Source organism: Xiphophorus couchianus, chromosome 6, assembly GCF_001444195.1.
Source record: "Xiphophorus couchianus chromosome 6, X_couchianus-1.0, whole genome shotgun sequence".
Lineage (NCBI taxonomy): Eukaryota > Metazoa > Chordata > Actinopteri > Cyprinodontiformes > Poeciliidae > Xiphophorus > Xiphophorus couchianus.
Window position 1 is genome coordinate 26,835,955 of NC_040233.1, and position 18,584 is coordinate 26,854,538.

Genomic DNA, 18,584 nt, shown 5'->3' on the forward strand with positions numbered 1-18,584 from the left:
TATATTAAACTCATAGTAATCTGTAACACTGGCCAAAGAAATGCTAATATTTGTATAATTTAATCAGTCTTTCTGTCGGCTTTAAGAAAATAAACAAAATCCCTTTTCTGAGCCTTTAGTGGCCAAACTGGAACTGAGCAAAGGCGATTGTCATATATGGAGTCATATATGTGTCATATTTGTAGTGATTATGTTTCCATTTGATGGAAGATCATTTTAGAAAAATGGAGAACAATATAATGGGATAATGTTAATTAAATTTTTTGGACAACAAAAATGGGTGAAATGAGCGCTTTTACTTTGTTAAACTTTCAGTTTGAAATGGTAAAAGTGTTTTGTGGTTATTTTTTATGCTTTCTGTCAAAATGCAAAATGTGTTATTAAATAAAGCAATAATTACTCATTATCTTTATGTATTTGACTGTAAATGCTTCCTTATTGTGTATTTTAACCATCCAGGACGTCTGGAATAGTAGCAAGGGATGGGAATTGAGAAATTAGTGATACCGATTATTGATTTCACTTATTGATGCATCATGCTGCATTCAATTCAAATCAAATTAAAGGTAAGTTAAAAAAAATAATCTCTCTGGACATGAAAATGAAGATTTTAACAAATGTAAATTTGTGTAATTCGTTTTTGAGGCTTCCCATCTCTAGCAGCAGCTGAATTCAATTTTCAGGGCAAAATAAAACTGTGGTATGAAAACCGTAGACAGACTTGTGTAAAAAAATAAAATAAATTAGGCTACTGGTAGGAGATGAAATAAAAGTATTTAAAATAGTATTCCTGCCAAGCATTAGAGAAAACGTACCATTGTGTCAAACCTTTGGTTATATCGTCATGATTTAAATCCACCAAGACCTGACGTGAAAAAAAAAAAGATTTGATTAAGAAAGATTCCAAGCCAACAAACTTGCAGACGTTAACCTATGCAGATTTCCCCACAGCCAGGAAACTAATTCACGTATTTTAAGATCTCTTTAAGCAAGTATATGATAAAAACTATAATTAGAAAGTACCTTTCCAAGAAAACCTTTATGTTTGGAGAGCAGACCTCCACTGTTTTTCACTGCAACATCCAGATTGCGACTACTGAGCTCCATCCAGGTAACAGAGAACTCAAACCTGACCAGGGAGGAGAAACGCAGCTTTTCATCAGCTACAACGCAGCCAGGCACGAAAACGAAATGAGTTTTAACAGTTTGACTTACGTTTCGTCAAAATTCGGATTCTGTGTTTTCTTATGCGTGTGAGTTTTCCTCCGTCCCGACCTCCTTTTGTCAGGAAGCAGGTAGAGACGGGCGTACGGGTTTGAGCCGTGATCCGTGAAAGCGATCAGGTTTCTGCAGGAGTCAACAAAAAGATTCTAAAAAATAGAGTTTTCTTACAAAACGTAAAGGCGTTGCTGTGATTATTCTGACAGCCGCCTACCTGCAGGAGTGAACGACCACGATGAGCCTGTTCCTCTGCGTGCTGTACCGGATGGTCAGCTGGATGGTGCCCAGAGGGCTGTGGCTGGAATCCGAACCACTTCACACACACAAAAAACACATCACGTCTATTTCCACACACGCCCAGCATTTCTCACAGTTTCTGATTTAGAATGAAAAGCTGATCAGTTCCAGTGTAAAGTCAATAAATCTTTAACACACATGGATAACGAAAACACAGTGAAAAAGAAAAGAAGATTCTAAGTATGAATAAAAAGCAAGAGTGTAGTCAAGACAAAGCATTTTATTGTCAATAGATTGAGCTGTAAAAACTTGTTATTCAACTATTTTTACTAATTAAATGTAATGTTTAGGAACCCGAGGGCATTGTGATGAACTATTTATTTAAATTCATGTCAAAATGTCTTTTTCTGATAGTTTAAAACTTAACGAGCTTCTTGATCCATTCAAACAGATTTAAAGTGCAACTCTGAATGCAAAGTTGTCTATTCAGCTAAAACTGGACAACAAATGATGAGGATATTACCACTGCGTTATCAGAGTGTGCCGTAATCATTTCGCTGTTTAGAGCACAATAATTGTTGGCTAATATATTACAGGTGTTACAAACTTTTATTTTTATGGTATATTTTTTTTACAACTCCTCTGATCTGGACTTGATGACATCACAACCTGCCGACGTCTGTAAGCCATTTAATGAAGACTCATTTTTAGATTGTAACAATTTTTAAACTTTTGCTTTAAAGTTCTGTAAGATATGACTTGACCTTCCTTAATTTTTTATCCTGTTGTTTATACCTAACATACTCCCATAAACTTTAATGAGAAAAATAATGTTACTTATGACTCACAATAATTTCTGAAGCCTTTGCTCTAAAATGTAATAATAATTAGTCAGTATGACCCCAAATCTCTCATAGATTCACATCTTTGAGGTTTATGTGATGTTATAATGTTACTCCTTCATCAAAATCATTTCTGATGTGATGTTTTGATTATTTCATGCGTGTATCTACTAATGACTAAGAAATGCAATCCTCCCAAACAAAAAAACAATCAGAGCCAGAAGGCGGAGCTTAGCGCTGTCAATCAACCTCGTGTTTTCACTATGGCGGAGAAGCAACTCAACATTACAGAAAGACCGTTTATCCATTGTCATCGGTGGCCATGCTAACTACACTGTGGTAATGTAGCAGGGTGAAGAGGGTGATTAACAGCGCTAAGACCTGCGTCTGATTAGTTGGTTGTAGTTAGCACTGGTAGAAGGCAGAGGAGCTAAATTTTTTCACAGATTATATTTCCCATAAGAAACTTTCACAACATGGTGAGAAATAAGTAAAAAAATATTTCTTTGAAAGTCACATCCTGCAGCTTTAACTACACTCACTTGGGCAGCTGCTGGAGTCTCTGATGCAGCTCCTGAGCAGCGTAGGGGTTGGAAATATCCGAAGCGATGCTGGGCGTTGGCTCCTTGCCCCCGTTCAGGAACTGCTGGGAACCAGAGATAGCCAGGTAGGATGTGCTCTTCCCAGTTTCTGCTAGGCTCTGACCTCTAGCTCTTCCTCCAACACCAGCCTGTTCCAAGTCCACGCTCCCCACGGACTTCACTGGGGGCTCCGACTCCTTCCGCCGGTTGGACAGGTCCTGGACGGAGGCGGTGGAGGAGCGGGGGACGTCTGAGATGGAGGGCGGAGGCTTGCTGGCCTCTGAGGAAACGGAGGGTTGTGGGATAGGAGTGGAAGAGCTGGACTTGCGGACCTGGACGGATGATGGGGTGGAGTTTGAAGGCGAGGTTGGTATCTTTTCAGGAGACAACACCTGATGGAGATAATAAAAAAAACCAAAAAACATAAACAAAAAAAACGATTAGAGGCTCAGCAAATACATAAAGGTTTAGAGCAAAAGGTGACTGATATCCAAGGTGTTTCACCCGCAGAGCCATCTTCATCTTGAGGGTGCAGCTGGGTCCAGCGTTCTTGAGGGGGAAGCGCTGGCTCAGAGTCATGTCCTCTGCCTCTAAGAGACGGGTCAGGGGCAGAGCCAGCGTCCCCAACGAACACTCATGCTTTGTATCCTTCACCTGAAACAGCCGGGGTTAAAACGCTCAGCGGAGGGACGAGGGAAACACTCTGGGTCACAGAACAGATGGAAACATCCTCACCTCGACCTGCAGCTCTTGCATTTTTGGGTTGTGGATGAGGAAGGTGAAGTTTTCCTCCCACACTGGTTCATTGGTTTTATATTTGGTCTGGAAAAAGATGCAGATGAAAGACAACTTTAAGAGGGGAAAACAGACGATGTGCCATAGTTCAGACAGCCAGCTGATCTGAGAAGAAGTGTAGAGTCTGGAATAGGGCTGGTGATAAATCAACAGTATCGATTAATACAATTTTTTTGGTTTTTTAAGATTAAATTTTTTGGAAAATATTGATGTTTTTTTCATCAAGCCTGTCATCTTGTGTGACAAGAATGTTTCACAGCTTTTATTTATTTGGTCAACTCTGCAATGGAGCATAAGGACCGGGTTAACCTTTTCCTTTTTTTCATTACAAGAATAAAGTCAGGGTTTTTTTGTGGCACTGTATCATTTCATGATTTTCCCCCAGGATTTCTGTTTTACAACACTCCTACATAGTGGCACTTGGCTAATTAATAACAAATCATTGATGACGCTAATATTATGACTATATCATTGTCATCAAATAGAAGTTCTCATAGCCTGGCTTTTGTACTCTGTTGTAAAACTCACAGGAAGGATGATTGAAATAAAAGCAACTTCTTGAAAATATTTTTCTTCAATTTTTTTCAGAAAATGAACGAACAATATTCAGAACCAGACCACTTTCCTTATGTAAAATTGACTTTACATCAACAAAGTACATATTTATTCCTTTAAATAATTTTATTCATATCATTAATAGTTGAACTAAGTCTGTAAACCAAATGAGCCCTCACCTTGCTGTCAAAGGACTTGTTTCCCACTCTGAACTGGACCACTGGACTGGGATCACTGGTCATTTTTTTACCAGACTGCAGGAAAACAAACAGGTTTCAATGAACAAACAGGAATAATGAGAAGTTTTGATCAAAACAAAGGTTTTCCTAACACAACCTGAACAGCAATGAAGCCAATTATGTTTTCATTAAAATTAGCTCAATGTTCACAATGGCTTCTTTTTTTCGCAAAATAATCCACTTATAAACACATAAGAGTTTCATAAATGTAAAAAAAAAACAATAAGTTGAGCTCATCAAGTATTAATTTGGGGCTGTAATAACAGAAGATTTAGAATAGAAACTTTGGGAAAGAGCAGGTAAAAGTCCCATGACCCAAAAAGTCCAGAAAAAAACACCAGATTCAATTCGAAGAAGAAATTCAATCGTAAAGCATGAATGTAGCTCAGGCAGTAATGCACACACTGTTAGACACAGCTTTAGTCGGGCAACATGATGGTCAGTAAATGACAGAAGCTCTGAGCGGATTAAAATAAAACTCCTGCTGTAGCTGTGTGTGTTTGTGGAGACGTCTTCGTGTTTCCTCTACGTTTCCCTTCAGTGTCTGAGCCGTATTTGTGTTCTCTGTTGCTGTTACCTTCATGGCCTTACTGATCGAGGCCTTCCTCAGCCCCGTCTGGTTGAACTCTAATGGATTGCGCTTTGATTTTCCCCCAGTGAAGGCAGGAGAGAGTAACACACACAGAAACACACACACACACACACCGGGAGGTTAATTAGGGGATGGGAGAGGGCATGCGGGGAGGAAGAGAAGGAGGAGAAGTTGATGAAACACACCACCACCGCCAGCATCACCAAAGGATTGGGATGCACCCAGAGTGAGACAGACACAGAGACAACATGGATGATCACATGGTTAATGTCATTCCCCACTTAATGAAGCAACAGGTAGAGATGAATAAACAACATTCAGACAGAAACTTTACACTGGAAATAAGATTATTCAACATTTATTTGGATACAAACTGGTTGAAGAGCTTCCTCTAGTGGTATTCTGAACAAAATACTGACATCAGATAATCTACAGTATTGGTGGATGATATGGAATAAATGTTTTATTGTGATGTTTTGCTGTACTTTGTGATAAAGATAAAAAAGACAATAAGTAATATTTATCACTTCTTGTTTAGGTAACTGACTGTGTGACACAGCAGTCATAGCTGCAAAACACAAAAACAGCTTGTGCAATAATACACTTCTTCAGGAGGGTATTAAAAACTGCTCACAGTAACTGATTTTTTGATAGTTATTGATATTTTCATTGAACAAAAAGTGAAAAAAACAGTAAAACTAACACTCCTGACAATCCAAACAGTTTTTAGGATTTTTAAATGTCACTAATTGGAACTTATTATGACAATAAATCAAAAATCCCTATCATGATAAGAGGTTTATCACAATAAATAACAAACGCTATGATAAACGCCTACAACTAATCTGTCTCATTAGGTTATCCTGAAATGAAACGTGACAAACAATGTTTAGGATTGCTTAGGATTGTTTCTGCTTTCTAAAGCACTCCACACCAAAGCAACGCACTGCTGCACTGCTTTGGTGTGGAGTGCTTCTGTTGTGATACAAAATAAGCAAAAACCACATGTATGTTCTGATATGAGTGTATCTGATCACTACGTTGTATTCTGATGTCTTTATTGTGATGCTTTCCGTTTCACACTTATTCATATTTTTACCAGCATAGTATATCTGGGATGCTGTGAGTCACATGAGCAGAGTAAGATACCTGAGCATGCATATTTTGATTTGCAGAGTTTCTGAGGAACTCGTCAAGGGAAGAGGGAAAAACTGAACACACAATGACTTCAAACCATAAACTGGATATAAAATATGGACAGAACCCAACTGGTTAAAATCAGCATTTGCTCTGATCACCAGCTGGGGCCAACAGCTTCAGCTGCAAAAGTTGGTCTCACTACATTTTTTTACCTTGATGTTTAACCTCGGAGACCTGGAGTGAGATCAACGTTACAACGACTGAAAAGCTGAACTTGTCCATCTTTTACTGTACAAACAGTTTAAGGAAAACCAGGAATGATGAAGGGAAGCAATCCAAAAAACCACAATTTGCCTTCACTGCTCTGAATACCTCCCCAAACTAAAAATGAATGACTCCTTCCTACTTAGTTTAAATACCTAACACTGTGCTTTACAACACCATTTATAGGCCATAAACATCTCACATTTTGTCATCCGACAATCCCAAACCTAAATAATATGTATCATTTGAGATTTTGTGAGATAATTCAACACATTAATGTAAAATAGATGGAAAAGAATACATGAGTTTCAACATTTTGTACAAATAAAATCTGATGTGTGTCATATGTATGCAGCCATATGTATGCATATACATATGTGAATTAATGCCTTGCAAACCCACCCTTAAATATAATTACAGTTTTAAGTTTTTATGGGAGTCTCTAAAAGCTTTGCACGTCTAGATAATAACATTTTCAAATGTTGGATAATTATTGAAGCACCAAACATTCAGGCTCTTTTTGCCACAAATATATTCAGTGATATTTGTTGCTTAATGCAGCATAAAAAATGAGGGAATTCAAAGAGGTGGTTAAACTTCAGCTTAGTTGTTTTACTGAAGAAATCAACCAGAAACATCTTTTTACATGAAATCAGTGATGAATATTATGATTTTTTAAATATGTTTTCAATATTTATTGTCTGATGATGTTTGCTATATACGTAAAGCAAAGTACAGCAACACTTAAGCTGTATTCACAAATATTACTTCATATTACATGTTTCCATGTAAAATACAATGTAAATTGTAATGTAATAAGTAGAAATTGATCACCTGCAGTCAAGTCCTGTTGATTATAAAACTACCAGGTTGTAATTTTCTCCTTAAAGAGATATATTGACTGCATAGGAATGTTTCTGGATGAGTCTTCTACAGAGAAGCAGAAATGTTAAGGCCTTCTTTAACTTTCCCATCAACCATATGTTACAAAAATTAATGTGGAGTTTTTCTTCCAAAGTAAAAAGAAAAAACAACCTCACCAATTGAAAGTTAAGCTTATTAAATGAGGATGTGCATGCAAAGGTTTAGCAGGAAGACTGCCACTAATCATCCTAAAATTTAAAGTTTTCTCTGTTTTTGTGTAGTTGTTTGGATGTATTTTATGTCCCATCCTTTCCTTTCGCTTTTGGAAACCCCAACAGAAACTTTACCAAAGTATAATGCTAAGACAAGAATTCAAACCCATGCACTGGAGAGGATTCATGCTGTTCAGGCAAAATGAGGCATAATCACTCTTCAGCATTCCTCATACTGCTAAGATGCAGAGATCAGCTAGTGGACTCACAAACAAGGTCCTATAGAGAGAAGACGTGTTCTCACAAAACACGAGGCCCGCAGAGCGCCTCTCTTTTAAGTAGCCTGAACCCAAGTTCCCCTCGAAGACGCTCTTCAGAGCAGCGAGGAGGCACAGAGGAGAAGAAGAAGAAGAAAAAGCAGAGGAGGCTGAGAGGAGAAAAGTGAAGCCTGTGCTTCATCTGAGTTACTACAGACAAATGTGTGCTTGCTAATAAAACGGAGTTCCTGTTTTTACTCTCAAACTAAACTCAAAGTAATCTCAAACACAGTTACGGTGTCATAATTTTACAAGTTTAAATCTTTTGTAAATAATTCAAGAATTTGTTGTAAATAATTCAAGAATTTGTTGAATGTGATCAGTTTAAAAAGCTGCACATCAAACAGCATATGAATGTGCATAATACAAATAGAAATACATAAGGGATAATTTCTTCTACTGTAGAAAAAAAAATCACAAAACAAGTAGAAATATTAATATTAGAGACTCACCAATGGCTAACATGAGTTATGCTTCACTGACTGTATTGCTGTATTTATATTTGTTTACTTACTGCATTAACAGAAAAGCTGTCAACAGTTTTGCAAGTTTAGTTGAAGCAACCAATCACATTAAAGAATAAAACCAATTTAAATGGATATGTCAGATTTGCAACTGCTTCACATTTTAGGACAAGATGGAAAATAGAGTGAGAGAAAAGCAAGAAAGTAGATAAGAGAGATTACATTTATCTATCATTTTTAACTTCAAATAAAGGTAATTTAAACAAACAAAAAAAGGGAAATCAAGTCTGCTGTAACCATTAGTTTCACAATATTCCTAAAAATGAGTACGCTCCAAGCCTTAAAAACTGATACATTAGTTCCACTAAAAGCCTGTAAAACCTAAAATCAGCTCCGTTGATTATAAACCAGACTGACTCACCGGCAGGTTTCTGGCTGAATCTAGGAAGACTATGAGCACTGCGGACGAAAGCCCGTCGGTGGAGCGAGAGCCGTCCGCCCTGATCTGCAACAACGCCTGTGAGGGAAGAAGAACAGATCAGATCAGAGAGACACTTTCCCTCCATATGGCCCCTGAACCAGAGTCTGGTTCTGAACAGAGTCTAGATCTGAACAGAGTCTGGTTCTGAACAGAGTCTAGATCTGAACAGAGTCTGGTTCTGAACAGAGTCTAGATCTGAACAGAGTCTAGAGCTGAACAGAGTCTGGTTCTGAACAGAGTCTAAAGCTGAACAGAGTCTAGAGCTGAGCAGTCTGGTTCTGAACAGAGTCTGGTTCTGAACAGAGTCTAGATCTGAACAGATTCTGGTTCTGAACAGAGTCTAGAGCTGAACAGAGTCTAGAGCTGAACAGAGTCTGGTTCTGAACAGAGTGTAAAGCTGAACAGAGTCTGGTTCTGACCAGAGTCTAGATCTGAACAGAGTCTGGTTCTGAACAGAGTCTAAAGCTGAACAGAGTCTGGTTCTGACCAGAGTCTAGATCTGAACAGAGTCTGGTTCTGTTTGGAAGTATATCTGTGCAGTTGTACCTGATCCAACTTCTCAGGTGAGGGCAGCAGACACAACCACTCCATCTTCAGGTGCAGCTTTCCTTTGGGAACGTCTTCCAGATTAAACCACTAAGAGGAGGGAAAAGTAATCAATAATCAATACCTGATTGTATCATTTTCCAGCTCAGTCTGGGAGCATCCACTACATTTTTTAAAAGAAATCTTAAAGTTTCTTAAGAAGGCTACAAAAACCTTATTTAAAAGCATATTTTTTAAATCAATATCAATCAATATTGGTTAAAGCTTATAACTGGACGCCTTAAAAAAGGAAATTCAGTAACAAAGAAAGAAAAATACTGTCTTTATTATAATGAAAATTATTTCAACCAATATTTTATATTTTTGTATTATATTTCTTCACATCTCAGTAAGTTTATTTTAAAAGCCTTTTGCTCTTCACTTTTTTTTTTACATAAAAAAGTCATAATTAACACACACTTGCTTATTAACTTTATTATACGTTATTTTTGATCTTATTGTCGTGTTTTTGTTCTACAAGCCATATTGATGGACTACATCTTAACATCTAGAACTAGAAAAATCGAAATATTTGACAACAAAAACCTAATTGTTGTTGAGTTCAAGCAGCTGAAGATCTTTGCGTCTATTGAGGTATTACAATTTTAACAGAAAAAATGAAAGAAAGAAGATTTTTCCCTTGCAAAAACGCTTTGCAAATTCAACAATTATTACTAAAAACTATGAAAAAATAATCACCTCCTCCACAATTTGTTCCTTCTTGAGTTCCGTCATGTCGATCATCACACTGAAACACGAATCGTAAAAACACGTCAGCTCAAAATGTTTAACAGAAGGACAAATGCTTTTTTTTTAGCTTGTATGCACTGTGTGCACAATTATTTATGGCATCATTTAACATTTATCGTGTTGTTTACAATATATTGTGAAAAATGTATTATCATAATAAATTTCAATTACCGTTAAATAAAACTGTCTAAAATGTTAATTTTGCCATATTCTGCAAAAATGATGTGGTCAAAATACTCACTGACCTAATAATGGTGCACACAGTGTAATAGTTAATGAAAGGCAGTTTTTACTTTCAGTGAAACAAAAAGAACCTACTTTCCCAGTTTGTCATCTTCATCTGGGTCTTCATCAAACAGTACAATATTCATCGTTTTTGCCGTGTTATCGTACATCAAGAACTGAAGAGAAACACATAAACAAACATTAATACTCTCTTCAATGTCTGCTACAAACTTCCTGAAATGCCTAGGGACTGATAACATTAAAAAACCCTCTAAAAATCAACCGATGAACATCAATAACAATCAGGACGTACATCCTACATAAATATCTTCAGTTTACGGCATAACTAAGAGCAAATCCTCTAAAAAGAAGGCAGGAAACTGAGTCCAGCTCACCTCATGGACCTCGTTCCATCTAGGATTGAGATTCTCTTTGATGACTTTGCTCTTGACTTCCTGTGTGCCGAGCTGGATGACTCCATATGGGTCGGACTTGCCCTTGATTAGTCCTCCCAGGAACTTGTCCTTGCCCACTAGGTCCTGGGCCTCAATAAAGTGGATTCGTACCAAGGCCTTAAGAGTGAGAAAATGGAAGAAAAGTAGATGAAAAGTGGTTATCAAATTCATTATGCATGTAACCTGCTGTTTAACAACTAAATTTTTAGATAATTTGCTTTCAGCTTCCACATTGTCCTCTGACATTTTGACTGTGGGTCGTTCCACAGAGGTCAGAGGTCAATCTTTGCCTCAAACAGGAGTTGAAGATGTACCTACATTAATGTTGTCTGGTAATAATCTAGTAATGTTTTATTTGATTGAAATTAGTTCCAGTAGATTGACAAATAACGTCTGTTTTAATCTTCTTTTAGTGTTGTAGTTTGGCTTCTGTCCAGCAGAGGGACACGTTGGTCATCCTTAAGAGGAACCAGTTGATACAGAAATAAAGATGGCGGGGGTATAGCAGAATGGGGAAAAAACAGTTCAAACAGGATTTGATTTGGGGTGCGAAATCAACTTTATGTGGCTTTGTTATGAAATATAAACACTTAAACTCCTTAAAGTTTTACCTTAGTGGCAGAGCAGCGTGAACATCTCAACCAAAACTTACTGATGAGCAACCATGGACAGTACTTTGTAAGAACAAAGTACTTTATGTCTATTATGTAATACAACTGACAGAAATAATGTTGAAATTGTATGATATTTTTTAACTGAGCCATTTTTTAAACTTAGCCCTTCATGCTATGGAAAGACAGCTGGCACTCGATACAAAACAAAACTCAGATTTTTAAGGAAAAATATCAACTTTAGATTAACTCTTCAGTTTATGACTTGCATCCTTATCTGTGTGTCTGAATCAAAAAATTTGACATTTCTGTTCCAGAACACACAAGAAATGTGTGTACCAGGAGAGTTTTCCTTGTTTAGAGTGTGTGATACCTCTGGAATGGGGAAGCGGATTCTGGCCAGTTCAGCTGCGCCCACCAGAGGGATGTTGAGGCGGTTCGGCAGCACCAAGTAGCTGTAGATGATGTCCTGGATGAGGCCGTCGCACAAACCACTGGAGGCACAGAAAGAGACAGAAAATAAAGTAAGACTTCAGTAAAAAAAAAAAAAAACCTGTTGCAAAAGAAAAGAATAAACAGAGTCTACTTCATTCAACAACATTATTGGACTTAATGGCAAACTTTTGTTAGGTCAAGCAAAGGAAGAAATGATGCAGTCGTCATTTTGGGTTTTAGAGCGGCAACATAACACAGTGTTACTCAAAATGAGTCATTTGATGTGTGTCTAAACACACAAAACTACCAAAATAAACTCTACAGATTTGACAATAAAAAGTATATTTCAAACCTAACCTGAAAGAGGAACAAGACGTAGTAAAAGTGTTTTGACTTTGCTCTGCTTTCTTTAGCTGAAAGTTTGTCTGTTTGTGGCAACAATAAAACCATAAAGTTCCAAAGAAACTGCAGAGACCAATTGTAGAAACATATGCTACGGTTTTGTTTTTTAAAAAACTGCAAGAAAAAAAGAGTAATAATTTACATTTATTTCTGTTACTTACTGTCCTGACCTAAACTCTATAGCATCTGATTAAATCAAATTGGGCTTCATTAACAACTTAGCAGATTGCCTCCATGCCAGTCTGCTATCATGCTGACATTCATGCAAAAGGAGCCCCAACCAAGAACTAAGTGAATCTATTCTGCAGTATATGTATGTACTATTCAGTTAACTGACATTTCTGCATTACAAATCATTTTATTTATGGTTTTATATAATATTAATATATTCTAAGATACTGGGTTCTTTCTGCATGGAGTTTGCAAGCTCCAAGTTAACATCTGATTACTAAGTGAGTGTTATTTGTCGGCATCTATTTGAAGAAATAGATGTTTGAAATTTATTTTTAATTTATAGTAGCAATTTGCACCAATCTGATGGTAAATAACAGATTATAAACAATAAGTATTCATGTTGGTGAACTCATATGCTTATCTATTCAGTAATTCAGCAACAAAAAAAAGTTCTTTAATTAAAAATGTTGCTTATTTTGTCAGTATATGGTTTTATATTAAAATATCATTAATTACAGACCCTGAAATTAATCAAGCCCTACCACAAATTAATATACATATTCTAATTTACAGAGATACAACGTTCATGTGTATTTCACAAACCATCTCCTGACATTTCACCAGTGTTCCTCTAGGTGGCAGCAGAATCCTGCCTCTGATCACCTAAAGTTTCCCACTGCAGTAAATTAATCTGGATCAGCTTGCGCCAAAAATGAAATACAAATATAATTTTAAAAAAGTATCACAACAATATGATTACTAAGTGAAGAACTAAATATTTTCAGAAACCTGAAATTCTGCGTCCTCTCTATACATTCATAAACATTGATATTTTCAAACATCTCATTATTTTCTGCATTATAGACATGAAGATCACATTTTTTATCTTTTGGGGATAAAATGTTATTGAGTGAACACGGCTTCACACACGCATGGGGAGGAATAGGAGGGTGCGGCGAGGGCTGATCAAAGCACGCAGTGTAACACACACACACAAATAAACACGCAGCAAGTGACTTCCTTCAAACTAGTTCAACGAGGAAAGCAACATTTCGCTGGGTGGAGTCTTTCAGAGCCAATCTCTGCCTAAAAACAAACAGTAAACAAAGGAAACAAATGCAGGTCTTCGCAGGGGCGACGTCTCACTCACAGCAACCTTCTGTTGCTTTAAGGTTAAATTAATTTTTCTCAAAATTTGGAAGAAAATACGTAAACAAACCGTCCACCAGTCATTTTTCAGGTTTGCATGAAAGGTTTTACCGGTTTGCATGAAGTACGACAGAACCTCGCATTATGCAGCGAGGTTCTTGTGCATCCACAAATTTGGATATTTAATATAAAAGGGCCATAATATGTCCTTTCATTTCCCAACCACATGTTGATGCAGCCATCATATAATTTCCTGGTTTTGAGTGTTGCCTTATACCTGCCAGCCTCTCGGTGTGAGTGGGTGGGACCACTCCTGAATACTTGTTTATCCCCACAGCTTGCATGTCCAGCAGAGCAACCAGATGGTCGGGTTTCAGTTCGATACCTAATATACATCAGGAGGCGTGAGAGACTAAGGCGTGCGATTACGTGTGAATGAAAAGAGGCTTTAGTTAATGTGTTTAGCATAATCAGGACAAACCTTCAGTTTTTTAAATCCTTGATGGTTATTTACTCACAAAGAATAGAAAGCTAAAAGTAGCCTCTTATTGTGGAGTTTTAGAGTTAATTTATTACTGGACAATCAGGACACAAAAACAATAAGCTGTAAAGATAAATGTCTTTAAGGTAAGCTACAGAGTTGCTTTCTCTACTGCTTTAGAGTAATAACTGGGGTGTTTTAAATGTTCTAAATTAATAAAGTGAGTTGTTCAACTAAAACAGTACTTACGATTTAACTACACATGCACTGATCTGATATTAATATTTATATCGGCCCCGATATCAAAAATAATTGTAGATCAGGAATCCGTGGTAATGTTCCCAATCCATAAGGGCAGATCTCTTCAGTCTAATTGTGTGCTTTGTGTCCTGAGTGACATCATGCTTTATTATTTATTTTACACTATATTTAGGGTTCCTAGCAGCTCTTTCTGAACCATTTGAAAGATTTGTTGCGGTTTATTTTTACATGTTTGACCAAGGTAGTCAACTGTTTCTTTACTATAAAACTGATTTTATCCACTGATCTTAACTATAACTAAGCCCAAAAGAACCTTTTTTGGCTGATAAACAGTCTAAATAGGTATTTAGGGTTCTATCATTGTAGACATTTTTATGTAAATTTGTTTAGTTCTGCATTATTTTGCCTAAAACCGCCTCAGTGCTGCCCCCTTTGGTCAAACAGCAGAATGATGTTAGGACAGATGTTTACTTACTCAACACCTGGAATGTCCAACATGTTCGTGAGTCCCGTCCAGTTAATGTCCAACCTCTGGAAGACAAAAAGTCAGCATCAGTTTAATTTCATAAAATGAAAAATAATGGCTACAAAAATCAGAAAAAGATACAGAGGAAACATTTTTTAAGTATATAAAATAATAATTAAATGCATCTATAATAGTTTGTGCTGGTTAATTTGTGGTCAGGCTTAATGATTCACACATTCAGTTCCACATAAACCACAAGAAAAGATACTAAAACCATAATAAATACAACAATATTTGACATTACTTTGTCCTACATTTAAAATTGTATCAAAGTTCTGCAGGCTTGAGTATAGAAATATCTGGCAACCTGATGTACATTAGAGGTTTAACAAGCTTTTACTCTTTAAACTTAGGTGCCTGTAAAAACCAAACAGAGCTGCATGTACAAACTGAGACATTATTTGGTTGAGAGTAAAAGTTGATTTGAGGGCGATTTCTCCTCAGCTCCTCACTGCCTGCAGTGAGCCAGCAAACAGCAGCTCAGGAGCTTTTAATTTGATCGATATGCTCATCAATACAGGAGGGCAGCTCAGGTTCACAGACAGGAAGGACATGATGAAGGCTAAATCCAACTCCGTCTGCAGATATTATTCCAACTATGATGAGAAGTTAAAATAAAGATCAGCATAACAATAATGTCATTTCTTCTGAAAGGTTCAGTCAATCATAACTCCTGACGTCATCTGTGGACGCCTCAAACAGAAAATAAAAATCCTCATCAAGTTCAGCTGGAGCTTTAGTTCTCTTTAGCAAGTTGAAAACCCCCCAAAATTCATCCAGCTCCATAAATCCTGTCTATAAAATCCAGACACACCTTAACAGCTGCAGAGAAAATCTGGGTTTAACTCTGCAAACAGACAGAACTTTAACTTAGGTGCTGCTCCAGCTTGTTCTCGTTTGCATCACAAGTTGCCAATTATCTCTGATGATGAAAACAAACGCTGAAAATCTGGTACATGATCCTTCACACTCTGCACAAAGTAAAGGTGTTTAAACGGCTGCCATCTTGTTCAGAGCAGGAACTTATTAACCTGCTTCTCTAACCCAGTTACTCGGCCTTTATAGGAACCTAAACTGGGTCATCTGGGGAGGAGGACTGGATGAAATCCTGCGGGGGAAAGTGACCTGTTTGAAGAAAAAAGAAAAGATTAACAGCAAACAATAAGTTCTTCCTCTGCTCCACCTTTTCCAGGTTTCATTGAGTGACGAGTTCAGAGAAAAGTGATCGCCCTTCCCAGGGAACCCTGGCAGTGAAACAGACAAATTACCGCAGACATTCCTGACACGCCCGCATCCAGAGGACTGTCGGCTGCAAACTCATCAAGACTCAGTTTAAAACAATGCAGATGTCATTTCAGTTAAGAAATGTCAGAGGAAAAAAAGATCTGCAAAAGAAAACTAAAACAGGAAGGTTACAAAACCTAAATCTGGCTTCAGGTGTGGTTCAGCAAAAACGACAAAAAGCATCAGAACTACGCGCCCCTGAGTGATACATCTAAAAACTCTAGATTTAAACTCAACAGTATCTGAGTTTCCATTGACCATATAAATGTGCAATATTGGAATCACAAAAATGTATCTGCTCAATAGAAACATGGCAATTTCTAAAAACATTCCCGTTTTCAATAAAAACTTTTTGCGGTAGCGTGAGGTGCTTTTTCAGCAGTATCAAAATTAATATATTTTGCAAAGCTGCAGTGGAATCACACAGAATAAGGAAAATAGAGAGGAAGCTAAACCATTTACCCATACTGATTTCTTTTTTCAATTTGCTTTTTTTTCCAAATTTGAAAAGCAAACTCCAGAGCAGGCCTGCAGTGTTTCAGTCACCACGCTGTTTTTAGGTTCCTGGCTCAATTCAGAACCAGTGAACCGACCATAACAGGACTGTAAGTCAGGTGACATTGTTGGCATTTCTATTGAGACACCTAATAATACAGAACTTCACTGCTTTATCGGCTGTCAGATTATGTTGTGGGAGATAAGAGTGAGAAGTCTGAATGTGTGTCAGTTTGTTCAGAGATAAGACGAGACTGTGAAGCTTTAAAAGGTTGTAAAAGAAACTGTGAAAGATGTTACTGGAGATCAAAAAATAAAAGTAGGAAATGAAATTATGGAAAAATTTTAAATGTGTAAAAGTCTGCCAGTGTTTGTTTCTATCATGCTTTAGAGAAAAAAATACACCAACTGGCATGAATCTGTGGTTTTAGAAGTAGGCCAGCTTCACCACAGCGCAGCAAACCCAGACTGGGTAAGGAAGAGGAGAAAACAGAAGGGGGATTCCACAGAACAGCAGAGAAAATACTACAGCTAGCCCCCCGTTCACGTCAGGCCCAGACCGCGCAGTCACAGTCAAACTTAACCAGAACCATGGATGGATTCTGCAGGGCAGTGGGGCTGGTTTTTTCCAGGGCATATTAAAACTGCAGCAGACTTCACTTTAAGAGTGAAAGCAGATGCCAGTCGCTGTCTTTCCACCAATGTTTTTTTATTGAGTATTGCATTAGGAAAGGTTGATGAAACGGCAAAAATCAAAATCCTTCCTCAATTTTGGAAATAAGGAATAAAATAATGATGTTTGCTTGAGGTGGCTTTTGACTTTTCCAACAAAGAGTTAACCATCTAAAGGGGAGATGGAAACACATCAGCTGAATAAGTTCAGATATAACAAACCTCACCATCCCCTGCCAGGTCTGCACCTTACCAGAGGCACGAGACTCTAAGCCCAGACCCCCAGCTTGTGAGAGACAATTCTCCATTTTTCTGAGACATGTGCCCCATGCTAGTTTGTAATTTCTACATTTAACTTATTACAACAATCTGGTGAAATTATCTTTGTGTTACTTGACTGATTCGCTCCAAACCAGTAGATGGAAACACACCAAATTAGACCAGAGAGCGCTTCAAAAACAGGAAGCAGACTACAACGAACAGCATTCTGGGTAAATACAACCCAAACAAACACATGAGTCTAGAGCTGGCACTAGAAATGGCTAGTAATTTTTTGCTAAAAAGAGAAAAAAGAGAAATCCTACAAACACTAAAATCTGATGCCACTGCATTTTGTTAAGAAGGAAGTTTTGCTCGGTGTCTTCTTTAGAGGTTTGTGTGTTAACTTCATAAGTAGTTCTTGGTACAGCGCCCCCACAGGCGAGGAGGGGAACAGGTTGCTCAAAGGGTTTGTTTGGTTTGAACTGAGGCAGCTGTAAATGTAAAATGTTGCAATTTCGGTCCCCAATTGAGTCTACTGAACACCCTTAGGATTAGGATTATAATCCTTATAATAATCAATACCAATAGCTTCATAATTTAGAAGAATTTCACAATGATTATTGAAAAACAAAGATTTTATTTATTGTGTCCAAACTTCTTCAAAGTCCACAAGCTAATGCGTGGTTTAAAATAAAAAAAACATTCAGTTTCCACCTCCACAGAATAGCAAAATGGTGATGGAGGTGCAGAAACCTCTCAAGTTGAGAGGGAACATTTGCATTTGACAGATGTTGGTTTCTCCATAAACCCTTTGTTACATTGTTTTTTTTTTATAACTAGGGCCAAGTCTGACAACTATATCAAATTATATACATTGGTACAACAACAGCAGGAGGAGCACAGAGAGAGATAAACTGGTTAAACTAACGAGACGGTTGGTTTCCTGGTGAGTCGGCTGTCACACCACAGCTGTAATACTGAAAGCTCAGCATCCTGTCACAACTCACCAGGCTA

General features: G+C 37.5%; 1 protein-coding gene across 3 annotated transcripts in view; it reads right to left on the reverse strand.

Moving 5' to 3' along the window:
* esyt2a (extended synaptotagmin-like protein 2a) overlaps positions 1-18,584 on the reverse strand; it is a 45,124-nt gene that overhangs the window by 3,152 nt on the left and 23,388 nt on the right. Inside the window, exons 8-24 of one of the 3 annotated variants that reach the window (XM_028019912.1) lie at positions 14,808-14,863; positions 11,804-11,924; positions 10,760-10,936; positions 10,458-10,540; positions 10,089-10,137; positions 9,351-9,440; positions 8,745-8,840; positions 7,812-7,913; positions 5,048-5,110; positions 4,411-4,485; positions 3,617-3,703; positions 3,386-3,535; positions 2,843-3,273; positions 1,436-1,534; positions 1,216-1,347; positions 1,024-1,129; positions 816-865 (exon numbers count right to left, since the gene is read on the reverse strand). In XM_028019912.1, the coding sequence (XP_027875713.1) occupies positions 816-865; positions 1,024-1,129; positions 1,216-1,347; positions 1,436-1,534; positions 2,843-3,273; positions 3,386-3,535; positions 3,617-3,703; positions 4,411-4,485; positions 5,048-5,110; positions 7,812-7,913; positions 8,745-8,840; positions 9,351-9,440; positions 10,089-10,137; positions 10,458-10,540; positions 10,760-10,936; positions 11,804-11,924; positions 14,808-14,863 (1,967 nt within the window). The remainder of the gene's footprint in view (positions 1-815; positions 866-1,023; positions 1,130-1,215; positions 1,348-1,435; positions 1,535-2,842; positions 3,274-3,385; positions 3,536-3,616; positions 3,704-4,410; positions 4,486-5,047; positions 5,111-7,811; positions 7,914-8,744; positions 8,841-9,350; positions 9,441-10,088; positions 10,138-10,457; positions 10,541-10,759; positions 10,937-11,803; positions 11,925-14,807; positions 14,864-18,584) is intronic. The other 2 variants (XM_028019913.1, XM_028019914.1) reach the window with 2 other exon arrangements.